General features: G+C 45.8%; 1 protein-coding gene across 2 annotated transcripts in view; it reads left to right on the top strand.

Moving 5' to 3' along the window:
- The first annotated feature begins 428 nt into the window (after nt 1-428).
- KDM4B (lysine demethylase 4B) overlaps nt 429-11,348 on the top strand; it is a 76,695-nt gene continuing 65,775 nt past the window's right edge. For both annotated transcript variants that reach the window (XM_017833706.1, XM_017833707.1), the window contains exons 1-2: nt 429-537; nt 2,562-2,755. In XM_017833706.1, coding sequence (XP_017689195.1) covers nt 2,607-2,755 — 149 coding nt within the window. In that variant the 5' untranslated portion in view covers nt 429-537; nt 2,562-2,606. The remainder of the gene's footprint in view (nt 538-2,561; nt 2,756-11,348) is intronic.

Consider the following 11,348-nt stretch of genomic DNA (forward strand, 5'->3'; position numbering starts at 1 on the left):
TTGCCCAGAGCAGCTGTGGCTGCCCTATCCCTGGAAATGTCCAAGGTCAGGTTGGAGCAACCTGGGATAGTGGGAGGTGTCCCTGCCCATGGCAGGGGGTGGCACTGGATGAGCTTTAAGGTCCTTCCAACCCAAACCATTCCATGATAATGGAAGCTTTGAAGTTTTTCTGATCCCTGAGTGCTTCCCCTGCCTTCAGCTCCCCGTGAAACAACTTCATCCCACATTTCCTTGGGATGGGGGTCTGGTGCTTCCCATCCCTGAGGGGTTTGGTGGAAAGGTTGGAAAGGCAGTAAATGATACGAACCAAAACTGAAATGCAACTTGAGGAGCTCCTGCTCTGACACCCCTGCTGCTTCCCAGGGGTTTATCTGTGGGAATGTTCCTTAGGATTTCTCACATCTCCTCCGTGTCCCTCTCAGGTACTGCACTCCTCGACACCAGGATTTCGAGGACTTGGAGCGCAAGTACTGGAAGAATCTCACCTTTGTCTCTCCAATTTATGGGGCTGACATCAGTGGCTCCCTGTATGATGCAGTAAGTGAAATGCTCCTCTTTTGTTCCTTCTTCCTTCTGTAACTTCTTGATTGCTCTTTTCTCATTGATTAATAATTTCTTTGATTGAGCCGCCCTTAAAAAAATAATACCTTTATTGTTATTTTTTCCCTCGTTACAAAGCTGAGACTAAACTTTCCACCTTCTTCAGAGGTTCAGGATAATGGTGGCATAAAGGAAGCTGGGAAAAGCTTAGTTTTAGTAGAAAAATATGATTTAAGCAAGTTCTTATGAAGTGGATGGCCAAAAATTATGTATAGCTTGGGTTTTGTTTCTTTTTTTTAAGGGAATAAATAAACCAGAGATTTCTGCTGAAGCTCCTTAGAGAGCCAGAAAAAAAAGCAGCATTTCAAGGAATTGGTGCTTCATCAAAAATAGGGGTTTTTTTGATTCTTAACACAAATTATTTGTGTTTGGATTTGAAATGATTTGCATTTGGATTTTTTCTTTGTGAGCAGCTCCATTAGGACACAATGCACCTGCACACTGAGTTATTTCACAATTCAAATGGTTGAAGCTTTTCCTTGGTGAAATTTCATCCTCTGCTTAAAGTAATTCTGCCGTGGTCTCTTCTGCTGGAGATGATAAAGGTTCTTCTCTTCTTTCCCTGTTTAGGCAGATAATTTAAATCTCTCCTCTGTAGTTTTCTTTGGAGTGGAAAGTGGCTCTTTTTTGGAGTGTTTTCTGATTGTCTGAGTGTGGAAGTGTTAATGTAAAAGTGTCTTTTTATTATCAGTGGGGTTTAATATGGAATTAATTGGAATAAGCAGAGGTATCTGAGGCCTTCAGAGCCATGGGCATCACAGGTATCCCTAGGATTTGGTGCTTGGATGAGAGTATCTCATTCTGTTACAATATAGGATTAGAATTACACTATAAAGCAGATAGACTATATAATATAAAGAATGTAGATGATATAAATTACAATATAAAATTATAATGTTTTTTAATATCCACGTTCTTTCCCTGGTGTGATCAGGGCAGGTGACATAATGAGACACTCCTTCTTTAGGAGAAGTAGCTCCTGCAGTGAACTCCACATACATTGGGTTTCCTTCAAGTTCCTGTGAGCAGAAATTAAACTGAGTTACCAATCACACCTAAAGATCATTTCCTGTTCTCAAACTGCTGCCATTGCTGCAAGAATTGAGGTGGGAGAGTCCCTGAAAGTCGTTCTCCCTCTGCATCATCTCACTTTTCAGCCACTTCCCTCCTTCAGCCCTTTCCTCCCTCCCCCTGGTTTGGTTTTTTTCCAGGCTGATTTGGAAAGTTTCAAGACTGAGCAGCCTGAGAAAAGGATTTGGAAAGTTTCAAGACTGAGTTTCACTGTCCTGCTGCTCCAGAAGCAGCATCCTGGAGCAGGGAGTGCTCCCATCCCTCAGTTTCTTCCTCACAAATCAAGTGCACTTGGAAAAAAGGGTGTGAAGGAGGCTCTGAGTTTCCTTTTGGAGATTGTATCAGTCTTCAGGTTTGAGATTTGCTCCAGTTAATGGTACAAATTCAAATTCTCGAATTCATGTTGAAGCAGAGAAAAGCAAGTGTCAGATTTAGAACTACCTGCTGCTTTTTTTTGTCTTATTGATAAAACCAGGGCTGTCATCCCTGTTCTTTCCCTGAAACACTGAGCTGAGGGGGGAAGATTTTGCCTCTTTGGCCACATTAAGGTCACATTATGATGTTCATCAGGTGGAGAAAACCTGCCTGGAATGTCTTTGGGAGAAATGTGTTTTACCCTGAGTTTATCTTGTGTTTATTCACAGAATAGTTAATTAATTAGTGGGGTATTTTATAGTGCAAGTGCCTCTTCAAAGAACACATTAGTGAGGGGCTGGTGATCCTTCCTTCCTGTGGTCAGTGCTGAACATGAAATAAAGCTTTCTGGAAGCAGGTGGAATTCAATGAATGCAGGTGATAACACCCTTATATCCAGCATTTTAAGGCATTGAAAGGAAGCTGTGGGCTGTGATTCTTCCTGAGAAGTTCCAAACATTTCTCCTGAATTCCAGGACGTGGATGAATGGAACATTGGCAACCTGAACACCCTCCTGGACATGGTGGAACACGAGTGTGGCATTATCATAGAGGGTGTGAACACTCCCTACCTCTACTTTGGGATGTGGAAGACAACTTTTGCTTGGCACACAGAGGACATGGATCTCTACAGCATCAACTACTTGCATTTTGGGGAGCCAAAATCCTGGTAAGTGAGGGCTGTTGCCCTCTGCTTGGAGAGCCCTGAAAAATCCTTTTCTCCAGATCTGCCAAATTCCATCAGATTAATAACCTCTCCATTCCCTTTTTTTTGCTCTCCTCTCCTCCTCTGCATTTAAAAGCAGTTTGACTTTCTTTCTTTCGTGCTGCCTTGCTCAGAGGGCCTGATTCCTGGCTTTTAGGGAGACTTGTTGACATCATGATTAAAACCAGATTTCAACACTTGGGGGATTTTTGCAAACTAATGCACAGCAGAGCAAGTGGTGATGGGAGTGTGTGGATGCTTCAGATGCACTGTCATAGTGAAAGTCTGTTGTTCTTGCACTGTGCTGTAGGCAGGAAACATCTGTTGCTTTAAAATTTCCATTATTTAAATCCATAAATATGTTTGCAGCTCCAGGGACAAACTAGGGCGAAGGGTTATTTTTCCATAGTCAATTTTTGGCACGATTGCAAGCATCTTTTAACACTGTTGGTGCACAGGCTGGTTGAAAATAACTTTCCACAAAAGTAATCAATAGTTAAGGGTGAAATTAAGAACGTAGAAAAGTCTGGAGTAAATTCCCAGGAGCCAATATCCTTCTTTTTCGAGCAGTTTAAAAGTATAACCACAGAGACTTTGCTGAAGATCTTGGTGTGACTAATAAATATTGACATTTGCCTGCAAATTAGAGCTTAAATGTCACAGTGGAGCTGCTGTCATTGTGCCCTGGCAGTGGCAGGTGAGATCCCATCCCTCAGCCCGATGAGTCCCTGGTGACACCGAATATCTCCGGGAATGTCGGTGCCTGTGGGCTCATAAAAGCCCCCAGGAACCAGGAGGCTTTAATGAATGGCTCTAATGCTCTTTTCCAGCCCTGGAAAGGGGTGGAAGGAGGGGCTGAATCTGTTGTAGCATTAATGTGGATTTTAAAACTCCTTCCGACACGTCGGGAGATGTTTCCTGACGTTCCCGATCCTTCGCCTCCCTCGTTCAGGTGGGTTTTTGCAGGATCTCTTGTGGTGCCTCTGTTAAACAAGCCTGAGTCGAAGGAAAGGATTTCTGGATTGTAAATGGGGTGGGAAATGCTCTCAGGAAAAGGTTCTTCCCTCGGAGGGGACACCAAAGTTTCAGCACCAAACCTGCCCGAGCTCCGGGAGTGTTCAGACAACGCTTTCAGGGATGGGGGGAATTGTTGGGGTGTCTGTGCAAGGCCAGGAGTTGGGCTGGTGATCCTTGGAGGACTCTCCAGCATATTCCAGGATTCTCTGGGTTTAGATCCTGTCGGTTTTTCCTCCGGAATCATCCCGTTCCAGCCCCTTTTCCCGGTTCCCATCTCCACCAGGTGGTGCCGCAGCACGTGGGAAGCTCCTCATCCCCTCCCACCACATCCCCCAGTGTCACCTCCAGCCTGGTGCTCCCTCCCCTGGTGTCCCCACCCAGCCCTGCTTATTCCAGGAGCTGTGGGAGCAGCTGAGCCGAGCTCTGGGTTGGGTTGTTCCCTCCTGTTCCCTCTCTCTGCTCCTTCCACCCCTGGGTGTTAATGGGCTCTGACTCACCCCGTGTGCTGCCTGGAACGGAGGGTTAACACTTTCCAAAAGTAGAAATAAGAGCAAATTCACCCTTAAAACAGAAGCTGGAAAAGCAGCAGGAAATCACTGGCTGTTCTACAAACCCACAGTGTGAGTAAAACTTAAAAGAACAGCTGCTAAATGGAGTATACACGAAGTATTTGTAGCCTCATTTAAACTGCTTTTCTTCTTGCACTTCATGCTGGTTTGGTTTTTTTTTGGTGGTTTTTGTTGTTTTCCTTTTTTTCCCTTGGTTTGATGGTAGTTTTTTGGTGTTTAGTGGGTTTTTTGTGGGTTTTTTTGGAGTATTGTAGCTCTGATATGTGGATATCATAAGGATATGATATGATATCATATCCTAAGGATGAGAAACTCTTTGCATGAAGCTGTTGCCTCATCTTTACTAAACAGTGTTTTTTCATAGAATCCCAGAATGGTTTGGGTTGGAAAGGCCCTTAAGGATCATCAAGTTCCAACCTCCTGCCATGTCTATATATTTCTGTGGGAAATAGGGATTGTACAGAGAAACAAAACAAACCTCCCAAGAGTAAAACTCAAAGCACCTTTGTGTGGCACGTTTGGGTGAAGAGGTTAAAAATCAGAAAGAACTGGAAGTTATAGATGCAAAATTGCATCTGGCAAGTACCAGATTTCAGAAGTTCTTGGGAGCTCTTATTTTTATCTGATCTGCTGAGAGTTTTGGGGAGAAGCTGGGGAACAGCTAAAATCCCCCTGAGAGGAGTTGAGGAGTTCAGTCACTGCTGCTTAGAGTGGGAGTAGAGAAGAGAAATCATAAAATCTGCTCGAAATTTTTACCAAGGAGCTCAGGTGTCGCTGCTTAAAAACCCCAAGCAGGAACTTGCTCTGCACCTGCTTTGTTTGTCGCTTTTTAAATGCCCTTTCCCCCCTATTTAAAAAGGGGAGGAGGATTTTTATGCAGTGATTCTGTGTTTGTGCAGTTCTCTGGCAGTCACTGGTTCTCTGAACCTCCCCCAGCTGGGGGGAAAAGGAGGATTTTGAGGACAGACCATGTTCTGAGCAAAGTGTTTTCCCGTCCAGTGGAGTTTTTCTTATATAAATGCCAGTGTGTGACACAGAACTAGATGGGCTGTGACAAGATGCCACTGCTGGTTTGGCAGGGCCTCCCTGCTGTTCCCTTAAGCATAAGGCAAGAGTTTGCCACTTGCCCAAGTCATTTCTTCCTTGTTCTTCACTGTGACAGCTCCTGTTAATGAGTTCTCAAGCTCTTCCCTGAACAAGCTTCCAAAAGTAAATCTGAATATCCCTTGGAGCAGATCTGGAACTTTCCAGGTACCTGAGCAGCTCACCGTGTTCTGGAAGTGGTTGCAGCCATCCCAGAGCTCAGCTGGGGGAGCTCTTGGACTGCACTGCTGGAATTCCAGTGGTGCAGCCTGGCTTTACTCAAGGATGGCTGAAATGTTCTCTCTGTTTTGCTGGCACCACCTCTGTGGAAATTTCCCAGCTTCCTTCATCCTTTTTATAGACTCTGTGACTCTGACAGTGATCATCTTGGAAGCACCTCAGGGAACAGCAGGAGTGTGGAGAGTTAGGAAGTCTACCAGTTTGGGTTCTGAGCTCTAAAATAAGAGGCAGAGTTATTGTTTGGCTGTCAGAGATATTTATATAGTGAAACCAAGGACTCTGTATATTGGTAGTATTCTGCTTCAAAACTGCCTGTTAAAAACCATAACTCTCCCTTGGTGTCTCCCATAAATTATCTTTATCTCTAATCCAGGCTGTCTCTCACAGCCCAGCTCTGCAGGGGAAGCTCTGTGGGAAGGCTGAGGAGCCACCAGCCCTGTCTCCTTCCAAGGGGAAGGGGAGAAAGGAGTTGGGCTCCTTGAGGTTCCCTGCCAGACCTCATTCAAGTGGGTTCTACAAAAAAAATCTCTATTATTAGACAGAATCCAAGAATTTTTAGGGTTAGAAGGGACCTCTGGAGATGATTCAGTCCAATCCCACCTACCCAGAGCAGGTGGCACAGGAATGTGTCCAGGTGGGTTTGGAATGTCACCAGAGAGGGAGACTCCACACCCTCCCTTGGCAGCTGTGCCAGGGCTCTGCCACCTCCATGGAAAGAGGTTCTTCCTCATGTTGAGGTGGAACTTCTTGTGTTTTAGTTTCTGACCATTCATTCCTCCATGTCCTGTCAGTCACTGGAAAGACTTTGGCACAATCCTATGGACACCCCTTGGAGATATTTATACAGATTGATAAGATCCCCTCTCAATCTTCTCCAAACTAAGCAGGCCCAGCTCCCTCAGTCCCCCCTGACAGGAGAGATGCTGTGCAGGAGCTGAAGGACCTTCTCATGGAGCTCTGGGTGGTATTTTGGGACAACTTTGACACCTTGGTGACAAAGAATCTGTCTCCTGGGTCAGGGAGGATTCTTACTGAGTGTTTTGTGCCTTTCATTCCTGTCTTTGCAATGTTCTCTCTTACAAAACAGGTGCTTTGGGGCCTGTTGGGATTGCAGGTAAAATAAATGTCTGTGGCTCAACATCTCAAAGTGGCTTCTTTCTGTGACCTAATGAGCATCTGCTGGGTCGTGCAGCTCCTTGATTAATGTGTGTCTCTGTCACTGCAGAGAAGTGCTGCTGCCAACACTCCTGGTGCTGTTCCTTTCCATCAGCAGAGGCAGGACAGGCTGCAGCAGTCAGAGGTGTCTGCACAGGGTTGTGTCCCTGGGATGCAGCTTCAAAAATTATTCAGCAAAAGTGAAGCAGTCGAGCAGCAAAGGGTCACCCAGCCGTGAGGGAGAGGAAAGGGGTAATGGAAAACAAGCTCTTTTCCTGCTTCTCATTGAATAATTTAGATTGCAATGCCTTTAGTTCTTAAATTCTGTTGTGCTGGACCAAGAAGGAGGAGCACTGGTGTGTCTCTAGCCCTGGTTGTGCTGCAGGGACCTGCCCTGCCCCTCGGGTTGGACTCACCTCCTCCCAGAGACGCTGATCCCTCCTGACGTGCCGTTCCCAGGCACACGCTCTGCTCCACATTGTGCTCACACTGCTGTTGTTTTTAACTGGAAAATCGCTCTGACAGCCTGAAGAGATATTATGGAAGGTGTGGGCACTTCCCCTCAGACCCCCCAGGAGCTGGGAGCTGTTGTGTAACCTCATGTGAAGCCCCTCAGGCAGCTGCCAGAGCGAGCCTTTGACTTGCTTTTTCTCCCTCAAATTACAATAAAATGTCCCTCTCCCATTAGGAATTTAATTACGACCCTTTCATGGTCTCCAACTTTTGAAAAAAACCCTGAAATATGTTTCATTTTGCAGCCCTGTATTAAACCTCTGGTGGTGGGAATTTTTGCTGTATCAATTATACATATTATGTGTAATCACCTCGTGCGTTCCTATGCTGAGAGCTAAAATTGAGCATATTATCAAGTGGAAACTCATTTTTATAATGACAGAAGCAACAAAACTGAATGCCAGGCCTCATTCTTCATGGTTATTATGGCATTTTATTTGAGGAGCTTGTGTGGCTCAGCCCTTGCAACTCCAAAAGCATATTTTTAAACGCTGAGATGCTCCACATCGCTTCCTTTCCTCTTGATAAAGATGTACAATCCCTACCTGGAGGCTTCCCGGGGTGGGGAAGAGCTGGAGGAAGCTTTAAATCTCAATATTGTGAATTTGATGTTACACTTTAGAAGTGCAAGGTCTTGTTTTGTCAACAGTGTAACACCTGACTGGGTAATAAAGTTGTTTTTCTTGGCTATTTTGTGACTGATCTTGCTGTACAGCAACAGTATTTAATTTATCTCCAAGTACTGGTGGGTTGTTACACTGTTCTTTCTCTGAGAAACTGCAGGTGTTAAACCAGGCTGACACTGAGGAAGGTAATTGATTTTTATAAAATGTCCCTTTTTCCTTATCATGATGGATGTTTAATCCCCTTTAATTAAAACAGGGAGCCAGCTTTAGCTCTTAAGTTAGATCGTCTCCTCTCCAAAACACTCCCTCTCTGGAAGTGGATCATGCCTAATCTGTTTGACTTTGATATCACAAAGTACACTTTATGCCAGAGCAGCAGTTTATGTGGAATTAAGGACAAATTACCAAAGGAACTTTAAAATAATATGATTAGTTGGAAGCACTGGTCACAGATACAATTAGAGTGGAATTCTGCCTTGTGAAAGCCTGCAAACCTGAAGGTGCAGAGTTACCCCAGGACTTTGTTGGTTAAAGTAGTTTAGAATTTCTCCTTTCTTCCCTCCAGGTGAGCAGTGTAGGGTAAGTCTGTCTTTAGCAGTGAAGGAGGACAAGGCCATGGGCAGACTTGTCCAAAGATGCTGTGGCTGCTCCATCCCTGGAAGTGTCCAAGGCCAAGTTGGAGCAACCTGGGATAGTGGGAGGTGTCCCTGCCCGTGGCAGGGGTGGCACTGGGTGGGCTTTAAGGTCCCTTCCAACCCAAACCATTCTGGGATTCCATGACTTCCTTGTAACATGTAGAGTTTAACCCATTTGTTGTGTCTGCTACTGGTGCCACCAGCACGAGGGAATCCTCCCATCTTCTGACAGAGATGTGATGAGGAGATTTAAAGCAGGACGTGGTTGTTCCCTTGGGAGGGGATTGTCCAAGGAGCCCTCTCTGTCCTTGGCTAAAAACATCTTGGGAAGCAGCTGCAGCTCTGAGGTGCTGAGGATCTCACTCTGATTTTATTTCTCACTGTTGTTTTAAACAGCTGCAGTTTTCCCTGAGCAGAACTCTTGTCCTCCCCTTCCCCCCCAGGACAGAACACATTAATCCCTGGAAAACTCTCTTGGAGAAAGAAAATGACCTAATACAGTCATGGAGCTTAACTCTTCCAGCTTCTCCCTCCCCATTTTCCAGGCAGGATGCTGGGCCCTCATCCCCATTTCCTCTGGGTGATGTTCTGGGCTTTAACACACCCTCCCATGTGTTGCAGCTCCTCGTGAGCTCTGTGTAATCTCATTTAAAGCAGCTGCTTTAATGTTTGATACCCAATTGTGTGGCAGCAGGGGGGAAGGGCACTTGTCCCTTGCATCATTTATTGCCTCCTAACCATCCCAGTTCCTTGGGAGGGCATTGCCCAGGGGGTGGAATCACTGAATGGATCAAATGTGACTGTAAGTGCTGGTTATTGGGATCCCACTAACCCTGGCACCCTGGAGATCCCGAATTTCTTCAGGCTGGATTAGCTGGAATCCCCAGCTGAGTTTTGCCCTGAGGGAGCTGATGCTCCATACTGAGAACTTTTATTTTTCAGAGTTTCACTTTTCCTGTGTCTTGGCGTTGTGGAGTTCAGGAGAAGGTTCTGCAGCCTTTCCTCCCTCAACCCCCAAGGTCAGCACAGCCTTCCATGTGAGGTGTGTGGGGTTGCCTCGCTCTCAGACATTGTCCACACTGGCTGTTTGTGTGTTCTGGTCCTGCCAGCAGAGATTTATGGGCTTGTTGGGTGGAGTGGGGGGAAAGGAGGGGCAGGGAAGGCCATTTGGCCGTGGTGGGCTCCTCACAGCTCACAAATTCCCTTCCCGCCTCTGCTATCCCGTGTAATCTGTTTTACAGCTCTGCAGTTTTGGATGGAGAAAGAGCAGAATTTATGGTGATGGTTGATTTATGGATTAACTGCAACACCATTTGCTCTCAGGCAGATTTGGCAAAGCCAGACCCTTTTCTGTTGATAAAAGGGAGAGAGGAAGGAACAGTGGGTGATATTCATTAAAAGGAATAAAAGGAAAGGGAGATAAAGGATGGCCAGGCAGAAGAGCTTTTCACTCTCCCATCTCTTCCAAAACAGGTGAAAGCTGCTTTGGAAGGGGCTTTCTGCACTGAGAATCCGTGTGCATGTTGATTTGCTGGGAGATCCAGGGAAGGAGGGATATATTGAGATGCAGAATTGCATCCCCCTGTAATTCCCTGATAACTGAGAGCAGGGAGTTATTAATAAAGCCTTGCAAGCTTCGTGCACTGCAGTCATTAGTTAATCAATGCAAACCACACTCTGCTGCTGAGATCCAGCCCAGCCCCTTCATCCTGGGGGTGGGAATGTGGGGGAAGGAGGAGGGAAATCCCACCAGGAAGGGGACAGTGCTACTGGTGGTTTGCTTTAAAAATCCTGGGATCAGCTTGTTGTCCACAACCTGAATGAACTCTGACTTGGGGACGTGGATTGTCTTCCCAGTCAGGTGCTGCAATTGGAATAAATGGAGATTTTTCTTTTTAATAGACTTAGGGTTTTTATTAGGCTCTTGTAGATTATTAAAAGGCCATTTTTCTGCTGCAGAGGAGGCACAGCATTTTGGGGAGGCAGGACTTGTGTTGCCTGTGAGAGAAAATGCCAGGAAGAGCAAGCCAGGCTCTGGAATTGATGGAATCAACTCTGGAAGAGCCCAGATGAAATGACCTCAGCTGCTCAGACCCCCTTCCACTCAGCCCTGTGCTGTTTGTGCTTCCCCTCCAGAGTCCTCTTGGGTTTTTATTCCCATCTAAATCCACTGCAAAAGGCATGGAATCAGTGTGGACTTCGCTGCCATTTTAGTGTTCAGCCTGTGCATTTTCTGTCCATCTTTGCTGAGCCTGTTTAGTTTGTTGAAATTATAAATTTTAGAGGTTGGGGTTCAGCAAAGTGGAGCCCCTTCCCATCTGTGGTTCCTCTTTGTACCTTCCATGATGATCTGGGAAGATGAGGCGGTGCCCTGGGATCACATCCTTGTTTTTGAAGGTGGAGATGGTGACCTGGGATCACATTCCCTTGTTGAAAGGTGGAGATGGTGACCTGAGATCACATCCTTATTTTTGAAGATGGAGATGGTGATCTGGGATCACATCCTTATTTTTGAAGATGGAGATGGTGATCTGGGATCACATCCTTTTTTTGGAGGTGGAAATGGTGATCTGGGATCACATTCCCTTGTTGGAAGGTGGAGATGGTGATTTGGGATCACATCCTTGTTTTTGAAGGTGGAGATGGTGATCTGGGATCACATCCTTGTTTTTGAAGGTGGAGATGGTGATCTGGGATCACATCCTTGTTTTTGAAGGTG

The sequence above is a fragment of the Lepidothrix coronata genome, unplaced genomic scaffold (assembly GCF_001604755.1).
Source record: "Lepidothrix coronata isolate B3197 unplaced genomic scaffold, Lepidothrix_coronata-1.0 Scaffold219, whole genome shotgun sequence".
Lineage (NCBI taxonomy): Eukaryota > Metazoa > Chordata > Aves > Passeriformes > Pipridae > Lepidothrix > Lepidothrix coronata.